Genomic DNA, 20,475 nt, shown 5'->3' on the forward strand with positions numbered 1-20,475 from the left:
ACAACAATGATGAATCTCATTCATTTGTTATGATGTTATAAATAATTCAACAACAATCTGAGCTCAATGTCCACCATTTTTCTGACGCTTTCACCCACATCTCTTATGAAATTGGAATTGACTGGTGACGAAAACACAGCCATCTCCAGGGCAACTGAGCCAACTTCAATCTGCCGAAGAAGACCATGAGATTCTGCCAAAAAGTCTGGAAAACTTTACTTTAATAAAGGTATCAAATTGAGTGTAATATTTATATTTTGACTTGTTTAAATGGAAAACTACATTAGAAACCTCTGTGGTACTGTATCACAACAATAAAGGTACAAAGAACAGTCTTCTTCCCATCACAGTGACAAGCAGCAGCTGGTGGGGGAGAGATGACTGATGCTGATGCTCTTCACAAACCACCTCAGAGAATTAATAAACAGTCTGACATCTGAGGAAACGAAAACAAAGGATCCAGCAGACTGAAAAATGATCCGTTTGTGTTTATTGAATATTTAATATTTACATGAATAAAGACAGAAAACTGTATAAAGACAAATCAAACATCCCTCTCACCTCTCCTTCCGTCTGTGTCCTCATGTTTGTTCATAACCAGGACAAAACAACACGTGAGGACACGTTCAACCAGAGAGCGTGGAGCTGTGTTGTGGGATGAATTCAGCCGCTGTGGTCTGGTGCTGTTTGTTCAGAATGTAACAGAAATCTGGTTTAACAGCTCTAATCTGAGGCTTTAGTATTTAGTCCACAACAAACAGAGAGAAGACATGATGTCTCAAAGTAAAACAGTTGAATTATTTATACACGTGGGCGTTATCTTCCAGAGCCTGTTTGTATCAGGTTTTACAGCAGCAGGTGGTCACAGGCCCTCACACATCACATGGTGAAGCCAGGTGATGTCTCTCTCTACCCCACCATCAACCAGCTCGTACTGTTGAGTCTGGCAGCAGTTACACTGGTGAGTGTGATGTTACACTGACAAACAGAAATAATGACAAAATGACAGGAAGAAGAACAAAGTTGTGATAAAACCAAATGATTCTTTGACCCTGGAACAAACAGGAAGTAGGACAGGACTTCCCAAAAACACCGTCAGTGTGAAGGTTTGAATCTCACAACAATGGAAGCACACGCACAGACACACACACACGCACAAAGACACACTCAGCGCACAACCGTCACACAAACTCAGCCTATTAATAACCGTCCTGAAATAGACTGAAGCCACTGCACCAGTGGAGCTCCCACAACTCTCTCCACACATCTGTTTATCTGTGTCTGTGCGTGTGTGTGTGTCTGTGCGTGCGTGCGTCCAGTCTGTGTCATCATTTCATGTTGCTTAGTCGCACTGCTTTTTCTAACTCAAACTGTCGGTGGTCGACTCGCTCCAAGAAGTTCTTCCGCTCCACATACCTAAACACACACACACACACACAGAGAAAGAGGGCATTAGACCTACTTTTATCATCACAAGTACAAACACTGAAAACAAAACTGAGGATAAAGAGTACAGCAGCAACGTGATTCTCTCTCTCTCTCTCTCACACACACACACACACCATACTTGACATGCACTAACTTCCAACCAAGCAGAAGAATGGGAGCTAATTTAAAAACACTCAGACACAACAGGGACTCTAATCATCACACGCACGCGCGCACACACACACACACACACAGAGCAGGAAAATCTGTGTAACTGCTTTCTGTGCTGAAATGGAAAAAGTTGTGGGTTAGTGGTGGGAAAATGAGTGTGTGTGTGTGTGTGTGTGTGTGTGTGTGTGTGTGTGTGTGGGAGGGAGGCTCCATCCGTCCTGCTCGTTTCCTCTCTTCTGTCCAGCTGCTGCTTCATCATTAAAAGCTTGTTGTGATTATTGACCTGATGAAAAGCTGTAACATGACATAGAAGTGTCGTCGTTTTTTTAGAGTCACATTGGGGATGTGGACAGCAGCAGATCGGATCAACAGTCTAACACATCTCCTTCAGTGTGAGAGAAAAATGGACTTAATTTTGCCTCCATATTTCCAGCTGTAGTGGGATAAACCCTGAAAAACCCCAACTCTAGAAATGTACAGGTAATAATAAAAAAAAGTGTTTTTTCAAAATAAAACTTTTTAGGGTGGCCTTTTATTGTACATCTGTGCAGTGATCATGCTGTGTAATCAACATCTGGATGTGCCACACCTGTCAGGGGGATGATGACCCTGACAAATAGTGGGTAGATATGGCATAGTAGATAGTGGGAAGTGTTGCGTTTATATTTTGTTCAGTGTATTTATCTGTGATTGGCTGATGTCAGTTGGACAATTGTACAAATACACGGACACTATTGAGGTATGCCTTATCTAATGGATATGAAGAGGAAGAAGTGTGACTGAAGCTACATGCTGGACTGAGGTTCAGCTGTTTTAGATTCAGTCAAAGCTCTGATGATGTTTCTACCCTGACGTGATCTCAGTGAGGAGAACTAAACTGCCCCGGATCACCTCACACTGAGGGCAGCAGAGACCTGGCTCTGTAGTCTGGCTTTTCGGTGAATTTTATTTAAACTTATTTCTACATGTTACTGGTACATCCTTTATTCTATATTTGTTTTCTGGATAGCTTTCCTTTTAATTCCAACTTTAATTTCTGGTTATCTATTTTATTTCTACTTTAATTTCTGGTTTTACTCACTTTACACATTTCCTCTGTTTTAGTATTTTATTATTTTATCACTTCATCTTTTATCTCTGCTTTCTAGTCTTCAGTGTTTCCTCAGTTCCTGTCATTATCGTCTTATTTTTATTCTTTTTATTTATAACTGAACTGTTTAAAACAGTTTTTCTTGCTTTTATCCTGTAAAGCACTTTGTTACATTGTTTATATGGCGTGCTACACTGATTGATTGACTCTTACCCCTCTCTTCCTCTGTTGTGGATGGCCAGCTCCTCTGTGATGCCCTCCTCTGATTTAAAAGCATCCCAGTCCATCTTCGACTTCTCCAGCGTGCTCATCTTCTGCTTCTTCCCCCCAATACGACTCAGGACGCTTGACATGCCTGCAGGCCGCTTCACACTGCAAGCACACAGGCGACACACTGAGGACACACACTGACAGTGCTGAGGCATGTATCCACTACACACAGCAGGAAGTTGATAATGAACAGGCTTTATTCTAATGGCAGCAGCACATCATGGATGTCAGAGGGTCTTCATCACAGAGAAAACGAAAGAAAAACATGGAATTAAAGTGTGCAGCTCACTCTGCCATCCCCAAGCACAGCACCGTACTGGGCAGGTGACAGGTGTTCACAGTGGGTGTGCTCTGAAAGACGTTACAGTAGGAAAAGGGCTGAAAATTTGCATGTTCTCCCCAGTGTTGTGTTTACATCACTGCTAATCATAGTTGGAGCCAATAAACACCAGCATGTACTGCAGAGTCATGTGACCTGAGTGTAAGTGCTGGTAACCTTTTCCATTACTGACAAAAGTCGGCCAACCAATGGTGTAACTTTATCACTCAGTCTGGCAGCATCCAGCTGACCAGTAGTTTAACTTCAGCAACATTAACATTTATAGGGCTGGCTCCGCTGTTGTGGTCCAACCAAAAACAGCAAGAATCAAGAGGATCCATGTCCAGGCAGGACTTAGAGAAACGGATCCACACCTTCATCTCCAGCAGGTCAGATTAGTCTGATGTCCTTTACTGTAAGCCAACTTCAGCTCATTCATTAAGCTGCTGCTGAGTCCACACAAAGAGCAGCAGAAGTGAATTAATCACAGCAGAGTGGAGACTAAACACAGCAGCATTTAGCTCCTGAACACCACACAGCTGAAAAACGAGACCTGTTCTGACTGTGGCCAAGTGACCTTTAAACCAGGTTAAACATGTTGATGCTCTGCACTGTCTTAAACTGAACCTCCCATACTCATCATGAACCATCTTCCCCTCCTGTTCTGTATTTATGTCTGTTTCATTTCCATTAAAAGAATTTGTATTTGAATATTTTTATGGTTCTCTTTCTGATTCAGTGTTTTTAATGTTTTATGCGAAGCACTTTGTCTCTGTGTGTGAACTGTGATATATAAATACACCTGCCTCGTCTCATCATTCAGTTTTGGGTTCAGCATGTGAACAAAAATAAGCAGACAAGACCTGACACTGTAAATATCCAGCACTACTGTACATGTTAGGATGATTTGTTTTAACCACAACTAGAAGGCTGTTTTAAATGGAAGAAAAGTCCACACACATACACAACTCAGCTGCACAAAACATTCGACATGAGAGGCTAAGCATGTGATTCATGATCCTTTTTATATGTGCTCCACTCTGTAGAGAGGCTGTGTGACACACAGAACACACACACACTTGTGTTTGTGTGTTTGTGTGTGTGTGTGTGTTAACCCATGTCATTGTGCAGGCTGAGATTTCCTTCCTGTCCGTGAATAGACCAGTAAGTGGAGTGTGAGCTTCCCCTGCAGCCACAGCTGAGTCTTTTCATCTGTAAAATTAATACATTCACTCACCAGACGTTTCTGTGACCATCATGCAGCAGGTGTAAGACTGGATCACCTGAACAACCACAAGCTGTCATTGTCAGTTAAACTAACGTCATTCCCTCAGTGAAAGGTTGTGTCATACAACATCAACAACATTGTGTCACAAATATTGGGTTCAAATGTCTGTTGAGCTGAAACATACACCCGCCAACACTTCTAAAGCTGTTTCATTTATGACACGTATCACCTGAGCATAAGCATGAAAATGACAGGTTGTGATTTTAGAAGTCGTAATGTGCTGGAACTATTTTTTGACAAACAGCAGTTTATCCAGTATATATATTTATCCCAGTGCTTCTGTGCAGTGTCTCCAGCTGTGGCGCAGGTTTCCAGGTACATTCACTGAGCTCTGGTTTTAGTTTTAGACTCAGCACGATGACGCCAAACCTGCACACAACCAATGATCATCACAGTCCTCCATCAAGTCAACTCAGTATGAAGAAACACCCACACCTGCTGTTAAACCCCTCCCTCTGTCGCCCACAGACCCCTCCCTCTGTTGCCCACAAACCCCTCCCTCTGTCACCCACAGACCCCTCTGTGCTGTAGTAAACAACAGCTCCACTATCATCTCAATCTACAACAAACAAACACTACAGAGGGTCAATGAGGGAGTGGTGCTGATGGCTCTTTCCTGTCGTGCCAGTTGTCCCCTCTTCACACACAGGAGGTGGGGGGTGGGGGGTCATCAAGTGTCATGACGTGCGTACATGAGCTTGCGTGATTATTGTGTGATCAGTAAAACTCAGCCATGCAGACACACATGTGACTCCTAACACACAAGCATGTGTGTGTGTGTGTGTATGTACATGTGCGTACACATCCTTAATGTGCATGTGTGACTGTCAACAGTCAGACTTCCTCTAAACTCTACAACCAAGAACCAAGAGTAAAGCAGGTGCTGAAATGTTAACAGATTCATTATTGTGGTTGCATCTGTTTCCATCATGACTGTAGCTCCGTGTTTATTCGTATTGTCCATCAGGTCGTTACCATAGCAACGATTTATATAATGATATCAGACCAACCCTGTCACCTCACCTCATACATGGTCACATGGTTTAGTCATCCAGAGACACACACACACACACACACACACAGACAAAATAAAGAAATGAATGTGTGGAAACACTGTGACAACTGTCAACATATTTTCAGGTCATTAGCAGACTGTAGCAGAAGATGTCAGTACAGTAGGTGTCTTATCTGATCACCCAGCCCACCCCAGAATGTCAGAGTGGTTGCATCTCAAATGTGTCTTAGGTGCGGTCACACCTGAACTTAGAGCTGTCCACCCATGATTGGATAACCTGAAACGGGTGTTAATACCAGTCTGAACAGGTCTGAACAGCTAGTTTTCCTCTTCATGGTTGGAGAAGTGAGATGTGTGTGTGTCTGCACATCAAAGTTTTACTAATCACACACAAACACACACACACAAGCCTATGTACATGCATCTTGTCCTTCATGAACACGCACACATGCGCGTACATGCACACACTGGACTGAGATAAAGAGGAAATAGCTTGTGGACACTGTACTTCCTGTCTGTTGGCAGATGATTTCCTGTTTCCTGTCTAGGGTTTTGGAGGGAAAATGCACACATCCCAGATGATTTATTGCCATGGCAACAAAAGGTATTAAAAGAGGCAGGAAAAACATACACGTGCACGCACGCACACTCGCACGCACCCACCCACCCACACACACGCACAGTACAAATAAAAGGAAATTCCAGTACACTGATGTCCGAGTAGAAGCTCCAGCACATAATTAATTATCCTGTAAACTGCAACACACACACATTTATACTTCTATTTTTGTGAGGACACTCACTGATATAACGCATGTCCCAGCCTCTCACCCTCACCTCAACCATCACAGCCTAACCCAACCAGAACCTGATTCTAACCTGAGCCCTAAAACCAGGTCTTCACCCTCACACACCCTTTTAAAATTGTGTCAGAATATGAGGACCAGCGAAAATGTCCTCACTCTGATAGGAAAATACTTTCTTTGGTCCCCACTATGTGGCATTTACAAGTACACACACACACACAGACCTTCTGCTGGACTGCAGCACTGGCCTCAAACAGCAGCTGGTCTCTGGGTGCTGTGGTAACATCTGTCACCAAGACAACCTGCAGTGACACATATGAGTAGACCAACCGATACTGTAATCCTCATTTGCAGATGCTGGTGTGGGAGCAGTGTTTCCCATACATAGACCAACCGCCACAGAATGATTCTGTTTTTTTTTTTTCTCCCGTTGTTGTTGTTTTCCCTCTAGTCTATGCTCTCAACGTAATATCGTTCCGTTCATTCATCTCTGCATAGCGCTCTTTCTCTGTCATTCTTGGACACACACGGACACACACAGACACGGGCACATGCACACACGCACACGCGCACACACACACACACACAGACAAGCGCGCATATGCCAGCGGCGCGCAGGAAAATCAACCAGCGCATCACTGGTACATTCCCCCAACGGTGTCAGTGGAGCGCCACAAATTGCTACCTGGTCTGTGGGAAACACTGGGGAGTGAACGTCATGTGTGGAGGTGTGTGCATGTACCTGGGGCCAGGCAGAGGTGGGTGACTGGGTGGTGAGCTCTGCTCTTCATCTCTGCTCTTCTCCTGTTCGGTGTTTTGGTTCTTCAGGAAACTCTTAGCTTCTCTGGAGTCTGCTGACACCTCTTTACTCACCCTGACAGAGGGAAACAGACAGAGAGCGCCCTGAACGTGGAGACACTGAAAACCTCCTGAAAAAGTCAACAATGTTTTTTCATCTGCAAGATATCAGTGGTGCTAACTCACTGCCTTAATAGTTACCCAGTGTGTTCACATATTATACTGGAGTTCTGTTTGATGATGGCAGCTTTTGTCAACATCTCAGCCCTTCATATTAAGTCAAACTGAGTAATTCACTTCATATATTCTGTTATGAATGTGTACAGTTTTAACTCTGCAGACACCACGGACATGTAGTTGTTTGCATTAGATCTTCAGCTATGTATTCCGCACACGTACACTGCAGGTGTGTCTCAATTCAGCGCCGTAGCCTTCAAAGGCTGCATTTAAAGAACAACTGCATCATAGCGGCGCAACTAAACTGAGCCATTTTGAAGGCCCCTTCACATATGTCTGAGAAATGCGTCCTTCTTTTCCTGGGCAACAAAGGCTCCCACTGGTGGATCCCTCTTAGCCCGACCTATCCCAAGATTCATTGTGGATGATGGGTCCTGACATACCAGAACCTCAAGTAGACCATGCAGATTTTATGCCAGATCAACAACACTACAAGGAAACTTCACATTGTGGGTCCAGTCCTTGAATCTCTTACTTTGTACATACGGATCTGAGGAAATTCTCGCGATTGAAAATAGCCCTTGAGAACCTTCAGCCTGCTGATGGGACCAAATTATTCAAATACCAGCTACTCATAGACCATCTACAGATGGAGGAGGCCTGTCTGCTTTCTGACTCCCCATACAAACACCATGGCTGCACTGAATGAAAAGTTCTGCCAGCCAAGATAGTTTCAGTGATGAATGCTCCAACATCCACAGAGGTGACTTTAAGGCTTCTGAGCGAGTTACTCTACCAGTCCAGGCCCCGGTTGTGACACTCAAGACCCTCGATGCTGACGGTGATGCTGAGCTCAGGTGCTGATCACGTGACCCGTCTGCTCAGTAAATTACCATCAGAACTGAGATTGCCATTCTGCCACCAAAGGTTCTGTAACAGCACAACTACAACTGCTAGGGGACAGGAGCCGCGCCTTGTGATCCAACAGTAAGGGCAGGAAACAGCTACGACGGCTACGACCAGGTGCAGTCTACACTCCCACTGATTTATCAAACTGGTTCCTATGAGTCCTGGTGCCAAGACAAAGAACAGATGAGGAGCATCGATGGACCAGGGAAGCACAAGTGTTTCTGCTAAGAAACCAGTGACCCAACAGCAAACAGCAGAAAATAAAAAAGAACAAATTCAGAGCACACAGTCCTCTCTGTGACAACGAGGAGCACTACTTAAACAACTGCCCTCATTCCAGACCGAGCAGAAAAAGCAGATACATGAAAACATGAAATGCTGGAGATGTGGGAAATGCCGCAGAGCGCTGCAGCGTCTGCCAAACGCACATTTAATCTACACAGCTGCAGAGCTCACTCTGCATCTAAACCTCTGTGTTAAAAAGTTAATTATAAAATAGGATGCACGCGCACACACACAGTCAGAGACACACATCTGTCTGTAGTCTAACTGTGGGGTTAGACAGGACTATATGAGGAAAAACCGCTGCATCCTCTCGGAACATCAGCACCGCACAGACGCCACAACCACTTGCATCCATCATGAGGGCTGAAAGGCTTTCCTTGTTATGCATGCTAATTATATGCAGCCGTAATTACACGGAGCACGCGACTGTGTAGATGATGAGGAACAGCATTTTGAAAGGGTGAGTTTCGTCTCAGCGAGAGAAAGACAGAAAAGAAGAAACTGAGAAGTCGAAACAACAGGCTCAGGTGGTGGAAGTCTGAAATATTGTCCTGTTTGGACATTTAGCCAACTTCACTGAAATATAAATGTTCAGACAGTAGCATTTACTGTGGCTCTGGGGACTGGCTACAACCATCATCCATGTACTAATCTTACTCTGCTGTAATTACAGAGCACACAGCTCCATACATAATGAATCAGATGAATTATTCCCAGGCTCTGAATCAAGCCTGCTCACATGTAAACAGTCAGAGGGGGGCAGCAGGGGTGTGGCTGTCTGTGTGATATACAGTATGTTCATCTTACACACTGTTGTTATGGGCAACACTCAACTGTTTGTGTGGCTCTTATTGAGGGAATGTCATCAGCTATGATAATTACTTATTTTCTGTCCCAGAGGCTGATGAGACCGTTCCCATGATTAAGGCACAGGGTTACTGCTCACAGTGCAGGAGCTATAGTAAAGGTCTGGTCTACAGGTGCAGACACGCTGCTGAGGCTGATTTTACATTTACTTCCAGTCTTCAGTCATGTCACTGTGAAAATGTTCACGACCTTTAACATGAATAGAGGTTAAAAGTCTGGAGATGTTACTGAAGGAGTGATGAGGTCTTTCAAGTGAAAATAACTGATTAGCCTGGAAAAAATATCTCAAAACAAGGACAAGGTTTGACCTGATGGTGGTGCTACAGCTGGTCTGTTTGTTGTGGAGAGCAGGAGACCTCTGAAGGAATCCAAACCAGGAGAAGCTGGCAACAATGGTGGTGAAGACAACAACTCCCATGATCCTACACTACTTCATGACATCACCAAGCGCCATCTTTTGTTATTGTTTTGATTGAGAGAGTGGCAGACATGACATACTGTGCCTTTAATTGTCCGACCAGAGAGGGGAACACTCTGGACCACTGTTACACCACAATCAGTGGTGCTTATCACGCCGTCCCCCGGGCTGCACTGGGCCACTCTGACCATGTCATGGTCCACCTGATTCCCACATACAGGCAGAAACTAAAACTGTGTAAACCTGTTGTGAGGACATCGAAGCAGTGGTGCAGTGAAGCCATAGAGGATCTGCGGGCATGTTTGGACTGCACTGACTGGGAAGTGTTCAGGACTGCTTCCAACAGTCTGGATGAGTTCACAGAGGCTGTGACGTCATACATCAGCTTCTGTGAGGACTGCTGTATCCCATCACGTACCAGGGGGAGTTATAACAATGACAAACCCTGGTTCACAGCTAAGCTCAGTCAGCTCAGGAGGCAAAAGGAGGAAACTTTCAGGAGTGGGGACAGGGACAGGTTTAAAGAGTCCAAGTACAGGTTTAGCAAGGCGGTGAGAGAAGCTAAACGTCTGTACTCTGAGAAACTTCAGCTCCAGTTCTCAGCCAATGACTCTGCTTCTGTCTGGAAAGGGCTCAGACAGATCACTAACTACAAACCTAAACCCCCCCACTCCATTAATGACTTCCGTCTGGCCAACGATCTGAATGAGTTCTACTGCCGCTTTGAAAGACAATGAGACAGGCCTGACACCAACCCCCGCAAGTCCAGCCACCACCTTCAGACCACCAGCTTCTCTTCCCCCACTTTAGCAGGGACCCTGGCACCTCAACAACTAGCCACATCAGAACCCCCCTCCTCCTCCCCTACCAAAGGAACGTCTCTCTCTATCCTGGAGAGAGATGTCAACAGGCTTTTTAAGAAGCAGAACCCCCGCAAAGCAGCCGGTCCTGACTCTGTCTCTCCATCATCCCTGAAGCACTGTGCTGATCAGCTGTCTCCAGTGTTCACAGACATCTTCAACACCTCACTGGAGACCTGCCACGTGCCAGCCTGCTTCAAATCCTCCACCATCATCCCTGTCCCCAAAAAACTGAGGCCCACAGGTCTAAATGACTACAGACCCATTGCCCTGACCTCTGTGGTCATGAAATCATTTGAGCGCCTTGTCCTGTCCCACCTCAAATCCATCACTGACCCACTCCTGGACCCCCTGCAGTTCGCCTACAGAGCCAACAGGTCTGTAGATGACGCCGTCAACATGGCTCTCCACTTCATCCTCCAGCACCTGGACTCCTCAGGGACCTATGCCAGGATCCTGTTTGTGGACTTCAGCTCTGCCTTCAACACCATCATCCCGGCTCTGCTGCAGGACAAGCTCTCCCAGCTGAGAGTGCCTGACTCCACCTGCAGGTGGATCACCGACTTCCTGTCTGACAGGAGGCAGCACGTGAAGCTAGGAAAGCATGTGTCTGACTCCCAGACCATCAGCACTGGATCCCCACAAGGCTGCGTTCTTTCTCCTCTGCTCTTCTCCCTGTACACCAACACCTGCACCTCCAGCCATCAGTCTGTCAAGCTCCTGAAGTTTGCAGACGACACCACTCTCATTGGACTCATCTCTGATGGCGATGAGTCTGCCTACAGGTGGGAGACTGAGCGTCTGGTGACCTGGTGCAGGCAGAACAACCTAGAGCTAAACGCTCTGAAGACAGTGGAAATGATAGTGGACTTCAGGAAGAGCCCAGCCCCACCTACCCCCATCACCCTGTGCGACTCCCCCGTGGCCACCGTGGAGCATTTCCGCTTCTTGGGAACCACCATTACACAGGATCTCAAGAAAGCTCAGCAGAGGATGTATTTCCCGAGGCAGTTGAAGAAGTTCAACCTGCCAAGGACTATGATGGTGAACTTCTACACCTCCATCACTGAGTCCATCCTCAACTCCTCCATCACCATCTGGTACGCTGCTGCCACTGAGAAGGACAATAACAGACTGCAGCGTATCATCCACTCTGCTGAGAAGGTGATTGGCTGCAATCGACCATCCCTCCAGGACCTGTACGCCTCAAGGACCCTGAGGCGTGCAGGGAAGATTGTAGCTGACTCCTCCCACCCTGGACACAAACTCTTTGAGTCACTCCCCTCTGGCAGGACGCTGTGGTCCTTAAGGACCAAAACCTCTCGCCACAAAAACAGCTTCTTCCCGTCTGCTATCAGCCTTATCGACAAGGCTGGGGAGAGCCCCACTGTCACTGATCCCCCCTGATCCCCAATTGCACCAATCACCAGCACAAATTCCTTGTATGTGGAAACATACTTGGTGATAAAACCGATTCTGATTCTGATTCTGATTTAAAGACATGAGATCTACATAACGTCCTGTAAAATCTGTTCCCCACTGCACCAGAGGCAATACACAGCAGCAGTGGAAACATGCACCACTACAAGAATAAAGCCCTCACCAGCAAAAACCTGGATTCTGATGGAACCACGTGTACAGGGACCAAGTTTCTCTCTGGCCCTGGTCAGACTTGGTATTAACATACGTCTCCAGTCACTACTTGTGATCGGTTCAGCCAATCAGACTAAAATGCTGTGGCTGGATCATCTGGCGGCATCAAGGTGACCTTCCTACGTGTTGCAGCGTTGAGAACCGATGCAGGAGTGTCGGAGATTGATTGATTGAGACTGCAGAAGAAGGAACACCCACCAGTGGTGGCATGACGGCAGCATATATAACAGCATGCACACTCCCCTGGCTGGCCTTGATGCAGACTGGCACTGTCCCGGTCCACCCCAACACTGCAGACAGTCACCCCAAGACCACCAGGCGATCCAGGGGTTTAAATCCAGACTAGACCCGAAGCTTATGTGTACAGTTCCTCATCCGATCAAGCTGGAGCCTTTTAGTCCGACTTTAGCCATCTGTTCGGCTCCTCTCAGACCTGACTGACCATCAACATTTGCATTTAGCTGCAAGTTTTACCAAACTAGAGTAGTAGGCCACAGTCTATTTCCTGTGGTTGGTCTGGCTGTGAATCACTCAGAAAACAGTCAGCCAATCAGTAGAGAGGCTCAGATCCTCTCTTATGATTGGCTGACTGACCTGTTGTTACTACAGCTCCAGAGAGAAGCCTGAGAGAGGAGATGTAAAACTACTCTGAGATGGTTTTTGGTTCTTAAAACCACAAATATATCTTCTGATGGAGATCAACACTTCAGATAAAACACCGGAGAAGTTAAAATATGGAAGTAGCTGATGATTATTGTGAGAATGTGTTATTATTGTGTGTAAAGGATGGAAGTTCTAGACACTCACATTAGGTTCTGTCTATGATGATTAAGCTATCAACCTAATGATTCTGAGACAGATCGATATACAGTGGGTACGGAAAGTATTCAGACCCCTTTAAATTTTTCACTCTTTGTCTCATTGCAGCCATTTGCTAAAATAAAAAAAGTTCATTTTATTTCTCATTAATGTACACTCAGCACCCCATCTTGACAGAAAAAAACAGAAATGTAGAAATTTTTGCAAATTTATTAAAACAGAAAAACTGAAATATCACATGGTCATAAGTATTCAGACCCTTTGCTCAGTATTGAGTAGAAGCACCCTTTTGAGCTAGTACAGCCATGAGTCTTCTTGGGAATGATGCAACAAGTTTTTCACACCTGGATTTGGGGATCCTCTGCCATTCTTCCTTGCAGATCCTCTCCAGTTCCGTCAGGTTGGATGGTGAATGTTGGTGGACAGCCATTTTCAGGTCTCTCCAGAGATGCTCAATTGGGTTTAGGTCAGGGCTCTGGCTGGGCCAGTCAAGAATGGTCACAGAGTTGTTCCGAAGCCACTCCTTTGTTATTTTAGCTGTGTGCTTAGGGTCATTGTCTTGTTGGAAGGTGAACCTTCGGCCCAGTCTGAGGTCCTGAGCACTCTGGAAGAGGTTTTCTTCCAGGATATCTCTGTACTTGGCCGCATTCATCTTTCCTTCAATTGCAACCAGTCGTCCTGTCCCTGCAGCTGAAAAACACCCCCATAGCATGATGCTGCCACCACCATGTTTCACTGTTGGGATTGTATTGGGCAGGTGATGAGCAGTGCCTGGTTTTCTCCACACATACCGCTTAGAATTAATGCCAAAAAGTTCAATCTTCGTCTCATCAGACCAGAGAATCCTATTTCTCATAGTCTGGGAGTCCTTCATGTGTTTTTTGGCAAACTTTTTGGCAAACTCTAATCTCTGGAGCTCAGCCACAGTGATCTTTGGGTTCTTCTTTACCTCTCTCACCAAGGCTCTTCTCCCACGATTGCTCAGTTTGGCTGGACGGCCAGGTCTAGGAAGAGTTCTGGTCGTCCCAAACTTTTTCCATTTAAGGATTATGGAGGCCACTGTGCTCTTAGGAACCTTGAGTGCTGCAGAAATTCTTTTGTAACCTTGGCCAGATCTGTGCCTTGCCACAATTCTGTCTCTGAGCTCCTTGGGCAGTTCCTTCGACCTCATGCTTCTCATTTGCTCTGACATGCACTGTGAGCTGTAAGGTCTTATAGACAGGTGTGTGCCTTTCCTAATCAAGTCCAATCAGTTTAATTAAACACAGCTGGACTCCAATGAAGGAGTAGAACCATCTCAAGGAGGATCAGAAGAAATGGACAGCATGTGAGTTAAATATGAGTGTCACAGCAAAGGGTCTGAATACTTATGACCATGTGATATTTCAGTTTTTCTGTTTTAATAAATTTGCAAAAATTTCTACATTTCTGTTTTTTTCTGTCAAGATGGGGTGCTGAGTGTACATTAATGAGAAATAAAATGAACTTTTTTGATTTTAGCAAATGGCTGCAATGAAACAAAGAGTGAAAAATTTAAAGGGGTCTGAATACTTTCCGTACCCACTGTACATATGTGCATCATCTATACCAGTGGTTTCCAACCTGTGGGCGGGGCCACATGCTGAAATGATTAGTTTTGATTTAAAACAAAGTGATTCTTCTTCATATGAAGGCCTGTCACATCCATGGAAAACACTGGAGAATCAAAATGGATATCTGGTTAACAACAGGAAGAGGCAAAAGAAAAGAGTCAAGAGACAGATGGTGAATCGACAACTGATCTCTCCTGTGTCTTCAGTGCAGTCCTGACTGTTTGATCGTCATCATTCAAATAAAAGTGCTCTGATATATTATTTAGCCTCCATATTGTTACAGGCTCGGATGTGGGCCAACAACATTTCAAGTGGGACGTGTTGGAGAAGATTAGAAACCACTGGGCTATACACATCAACATGATTCAGTGGTTAAATGACTCAGATTTACAGTCTGTTGTAAGAAAGCTGCACATGACATCTGACTGAGGCTCTGCCACCATCCGTCATGGTGTTCACAGGTGTGTGTGTGTGTGGCACCATCTACTGGTCAATGTGAGAATGGTCTGGTGTGCTCATCACTGTTGAGTCGTGGAGGATGGATCGATGGATCAAAAGGATTCTATTAACAGACGATTGTCGGGAACTGAAGGCAACATGAAGAAATGTTCTTCTTATCTGTCAAGTTTCTCCGATCTGTCGTTCAGTTATAATTTTATTTCTTACCTAACTGAATTATTTACATGTCGATGAACCTCAGAAAGTTTGGCTGTAGTTTCTGTGTGGATGACTCATACCTAACTTCTTCTCCAGCGAAGTCAAAAACTTTAGTGATGGTGACTGTAGCAGGTTCTGGTGCTTTTGTTTCTGTGCTCAGAGGAGGAACCTTCAGCACTGAAGAACCAGCCTGAGGAAGAAAACAGAGGAATCAGCGTGACACAGAAAACGCTGCAGGTTTGATGTATATCCCCAGTCAAAGACCAGAAATGTGAATGTGATCAGATCTTCATCCAAGTTACAATAATGAACAAACACAATCTGTTTTAACTAACAACACACAAATCAGTGTGTTGTTACTGTCCACATTTAAAACATGATTCAAACACTCACAGTGGATCTGAAACAGTGTGTGAGCCCTCGACTAATGACATGAATAACAGCCGACTGGAGTCAGGAGTCATTAGACCTGGAATCAGTCAGTGAAACCAGACTGGAGGTTGTGGGTTAGAGACACAGTCGATCTTCACTCTGACCCTCACCTGGTCATGAACTCTGGGTGGTGACTGAAAGAATGAGATCACAGATACAAGCAGCTGAAATGAGTTTCTGAAGAGACGGATGTCTGGACTACCCTGCTTGACAAAACTGCTGCCACTGAGACCTGACCTCAGATAAGCAGCAGAAAATGGAGGTGGTTCAGGTCTAGAAGAGGACAGAGGATCAGAGTCACAGCTGAAGGAGCTGGTTCACATCTCTGTTCATGAGTCCACCACACATAATGGAGCATGGAGTCCTGTTGCCATGGAGACCACAGAGGAAGCCGCTGCATCACTGACCTCCACAACACTACAGGAACATGTGTGATGGACTGATGAGAGTGAGGCTGAACTGATGAAGAACCTGCAGCTCTATGTGTGGTGTAGACAGAAAACCTCCCACAGGTGGAGCAGGTGGATCAGGACCTGGACCTGGACACATCCACATCATGGTTTATCAAGGTCTCTTCAGGATCAGGTCAGGGTGCCTGTCCATCTGCTGAAGCTCAGGAGAAGCTGCTGATGACCCTGAACATTAAAGTAAATCCACCTTCTTGAGAGCTCCAGTCAGAGCCCAGACCTGGATCCGGTAGAGCTGCTGTGGACTGAGACCAGACCTCCTGAGACTCTGTCTGAGCTGAAGCAGCTCTATAAGAAGAATGGTCCAGACCTCCTCCTGAACCTGGAGCAGGTCTGATCAGCAGCTACTGTAGAGCTGGTTACGGGTTCAACAGTTATTAAATCCAAGCTTCACTGACTGTTTCCACTGAGGAGGTTTATTGACAGATTATAACTAACTGTGTGTGAAATATCAGCTCAGAGTGTTTGTTTACACTTGTGACTCAGATGAAGATCAGAAAACCATTTCCATTTGGGTCTAGAACCTGGTTACCTTTTGTGTGGTACTTGACTGTGAGGCAGGTGTGGATTCTTTGGGTCTGGATCCAACGTCGGACAGGAAACTTGCCCAGAGGTCGTCAGATTTCTTCTTCTGTCTTGCTTCATCCTCCTCCTCTACCTTGGCGGGTTTTACCAGCTCCTCCTGTGGCGGCTGTGCCTCCTCCACTCCGCCTCCATCCTTCTCCTCAGTCTCTATTTTCAGGACCCCTGTCTTCCTCTTTCTGCGGATTGAAAACCAGTGAATAAAGGACATCATCTCCTTTAATTAAGAAAAGTCTGAGATTTTATTATGTGTCTTTGATTAAAAATAAAACACACACTTCCAGCCAATAGCAGCAGAGTCAAACTCTGTGTATATGTAAACAACATTGGGCAATAAAGCTGCTTCGAGCTGCAAAGTTGTTCATGGGAATTTGAGTGTGACACTGTTTTATAGCCTAGTTCAGAAGCAGGCAGAGCTCCAAAGTTATGATACACACGTGATAAAATTAATAAATCTTTGATATGTGAAGATGATTAAAAACATCAGCATTAAATATCTCAGAATGAACTGGGATTCCATGTGGCTCCACCTCGAACAAACGAACACAAAACTACACAGCACAACTGGCTTTGTAGTGAAACAGACTCAGAGAAAACCGGAGATCCTGGGGCCGGCTGCACAGAATACCTTAAGTTCTCTACTTAAGTGTGACACTTGAGGTTGAATTTCTCCTTAGCTGAGGGAGTTACTTAAGGGTGTTACACAGAATCTCTTAAAAGGTTTCCTTAGTTAAGGAAAGAAAAAGATGAGGCGTTTGCAGCAGGGAAAGAGATTTTACAGCAGTAAAATTCTACTGTTTCCATGGAGACCATTGATTTTCTGCCATTAGAACTTGTGATACCTGTTATCACTGTTGGGAAGCTGGTAACATGAAAGGAGTGAACTGCTGTCTCATCAGACAGTTTGAACTCTGCTGATCTGTGCACATGAAACGCCTCCACTATACCTGATCACAAAGATCATGTGACATAAAACTGTAGAGCGTCATTAAGCTGCTGAACTGTAGAGGGTCTGACAGATCATAAACTGACCTCAGGTCAGATCTGTGATGTAGAACCAGGTCCTCATGGTTCAGGTGTCTCCAGGTCTGAAACACTCTCCAGGTCATGTTCTTCATTTATCACCATAAACTCGGTTCAGACAGAGTCAGAGGAACCTTTAGTTTTTTCCGGACTTTGGTCACTAAGGTCTTTAGTGCAACACTTTAACTGACTTTAAGTGATTCTTTAAGTATAAGATTTAGATAAGAAGAAAACTTAAATACTTAAGTGATTTTAAGGGACTTAAGGGTGTTTTGTTTTTATTTTAAGGCAACCTTAACTCAGACTCTAAGGAAAATCTTAAGCTGTTTTGTGTAACTGGCCCCAGAGTCTCTGTCCTCTCTCTGACCATCACACCATGACTCAAACCCTCTCACCTTTTACTAATGTCCTTCTTCTTCTTCTTCTTCTTCTTGCTGACATCATCAGGATGTGGCACATCGTCATCCTCGCGCAGAGGCTCTTCCTTTTCACACTCATTGATGTCATCCTCGCTGAGGTTATCGGCTAAGGAGGAAGAGTAATTGAGGAGAGCATTGGTGATAAATCACAGGGACACATTGCTTTTTCATCACGGTACAAAAAAAAAAAAAAATCCATACTGTGACAGTGGTGGATAATGATATCAACGTATGGAGAGGTTTCAGTTTGGTATATCAGACTTATGGACCTGACCCTGTAACCTGTCACTATGATGGAGAAAGTACATCAATAGTAATCTGTAGTTCTGGGGTGAGAACATAATTTACATCTTCAGTTCCAGCTGGACTGTAGTTTCTTGAAGTATCTGCCGTCACACACAGAAGTCCTGGTCCATTTCCTGTTGCACTGTTGCTTGCAGATTTTTCTTTACTTTATGTTAAGAAAAATCTTTACTTTTGTAACCATTTTAATGGCACAATATCACCTGAGCTCTCCAGTCAGGTACTGGCATTTCAGTCTTATATCAGCACTGGAGGCGGCTCCAGTCCTGGTTCCAGTTCTGGTACCAGTCCCAGCATTGTTCTGTGTGGGTCCATCCTGTTTTCAGGGTCACAAGGTCACACACTGGCTGATGTGGGAGCTGTGGCTGATTTCAGCAGATTGTATAGATGTGCCTAATAACCAACCAAACGAACTGTTCAAGTGTCTACATATAATAGTTTATTCATCACTGGCCAAATATCACCTTCCCTCCTCTTTACAAGACACACGTTACAAGATTCAGTGGTGAACCGCATGTAAATTTACCTGATAGGTGAGTGAACAGGTGAAGGAGACATTAACCTGACAACAGGGAGGAGGGTTTGTAACCAGTAATAAACAACGTGCCCGTTAGACACGGTCTAAAATGACGTTAACCACAGCACAGCAGAGGGAAACCAATCAGAGAAATTATAAATGTATTAAAGTAAATGCCACTTTATGAATCTAACTCAAGCCGAAACTACCAGAAGATGCCATTAGTTTGAAAATAGTCTTAAGTCATGATGATCGACCTGTGTGAGTTAAATAACTCAATAAGTCTAAATAATTTAATAATTTTCTTTACGGAGTTCAGCACAGTGCCCCTGAACGAAGGTGAGGAGGAGCATGAATGATGAATAATTTACACTACATCTAGTTTATGATGTTAGGGACCATGTGAGGGTGAGCTAATGTTAGTGATCCTATGTGACAGTTCATGAACGTTACAACACTTGACTAAATCAGCTACGTCCTGTAGTAACAGAACTGATACTACCATTCACTGCTCGCTGCACCTCACTCAGCGCCACAGTCCTCACCTGACGGGACGTAGTCTGCGTCTTCATTAGACGAGTATCCGTCAGAGTCGTAGTCAGAGTAGTTCATCATCGTGGAAGAAAAGCTTCAGACTGAAGATGTAGTCAATGAAACCGCTACAAGGCGCCAGTGTGTTTCCTACCTGCTTCAGTGTTTTCACAGCGTAACAGACGGAACTCTAACGGACCATAAACGTCTTCTTACCCTCAAAAACCCTTGTTCTGTTAAAGATAAAATTCAACTGAATGTGAGAAATTGTGTGAAACTTGGTGCTATTGAAGCTTTTCTGGAAATGAAAAACACAATGTGACTTCCTGTGGCGACGGCGAGTTCGAAGGCTCAGTTTTAATTCGCCCCGCCCCTTTCATCCTCCGTGCGCGCTTCTTCTTCTTCTTTTGGTTTGATTCACGGTTGGCAACCAGCTTTCAGGTGCATTACCGCCACCTACCGGAGTTGAGTGTGGAACGTTGGATTGGATTGGATAAAATAAAATAAAATAACTCTCTATCAACCCCGTTTCTTTGAGATACTTAATTAGATGACTGCACATACCCCTTAAGGCATCCCCGAGGAGGTTCGCGATAGTGATGGTTAGCTTAGCCTTCTTTAACCCAGTAAATTTCATCCTCTTCTTTTCAGTTCCTGCTCAGCCTCCTTCCCAAACTTACATGTTTTTGGATATTATGAAGATGTTTTTGAGTATTTTATGTCCCAATATTCTTGCTATAATTTTTGCATCGAACTCTTTATAATTGTTTTACCTTCAG

At 44.8% G+C, this 20,475-nt stretch overlaps 1 protein-coding gene across 1 annotated transcript; it reads right to left on the reverse strand.

Moving 5' to 3' along the window:
* Positions 1 to 473: 473 nt before the first annotated feature.
* cfdp1 (craniofacial development protein 1) lies at positions 474 to 20,047 on the reverse strand. The gene is made up of 7 exons (XM_071489147.1): positions 19,711 to 20,047; positions 18,322 to 18,451; positions 16,854 to 17,082; positions 15,503 to 15,612; positions 7,130 to 7,261; positions 2,903 to 3,061; positions 474 to 1,416 (listed from the first exon to the last, which is right to left on the reverse strand). The coding sequence occupies exons 1-7, from the start codon at positions 19,778 to 19,780 to the stop codon at positions 1,329 to 1,331; spliced, it is 918 nt and encodes a 305-aa protein (XP_071345248.1). The 5' UTR covers positions 19,781 to 20,047; the 3' UTR covers positions 474 to 1,328.
* Positions 20,048 to 20,475: the final 428 nt, after the last annotated feature.

Source organism: Trachinotus anak, unplaced genomic scaffold, assembly GCF_046630095.1.
Source record: "Trachinotus anak isolate AG129_WGS33_773 ecotype Australia unplaced genomic scaffold, CSIRO_AGI_Tana_v1 ptg000002l, whole genome shotgun sequence".
In the NCBI taxonomy this organism is placed as follows: domain Eukaryota; kingdom Metazoa; phylum Chordata; class Actinopteri; order Carangiformes; family Carangidae; genus Trachinotus; species Trachinotus anak.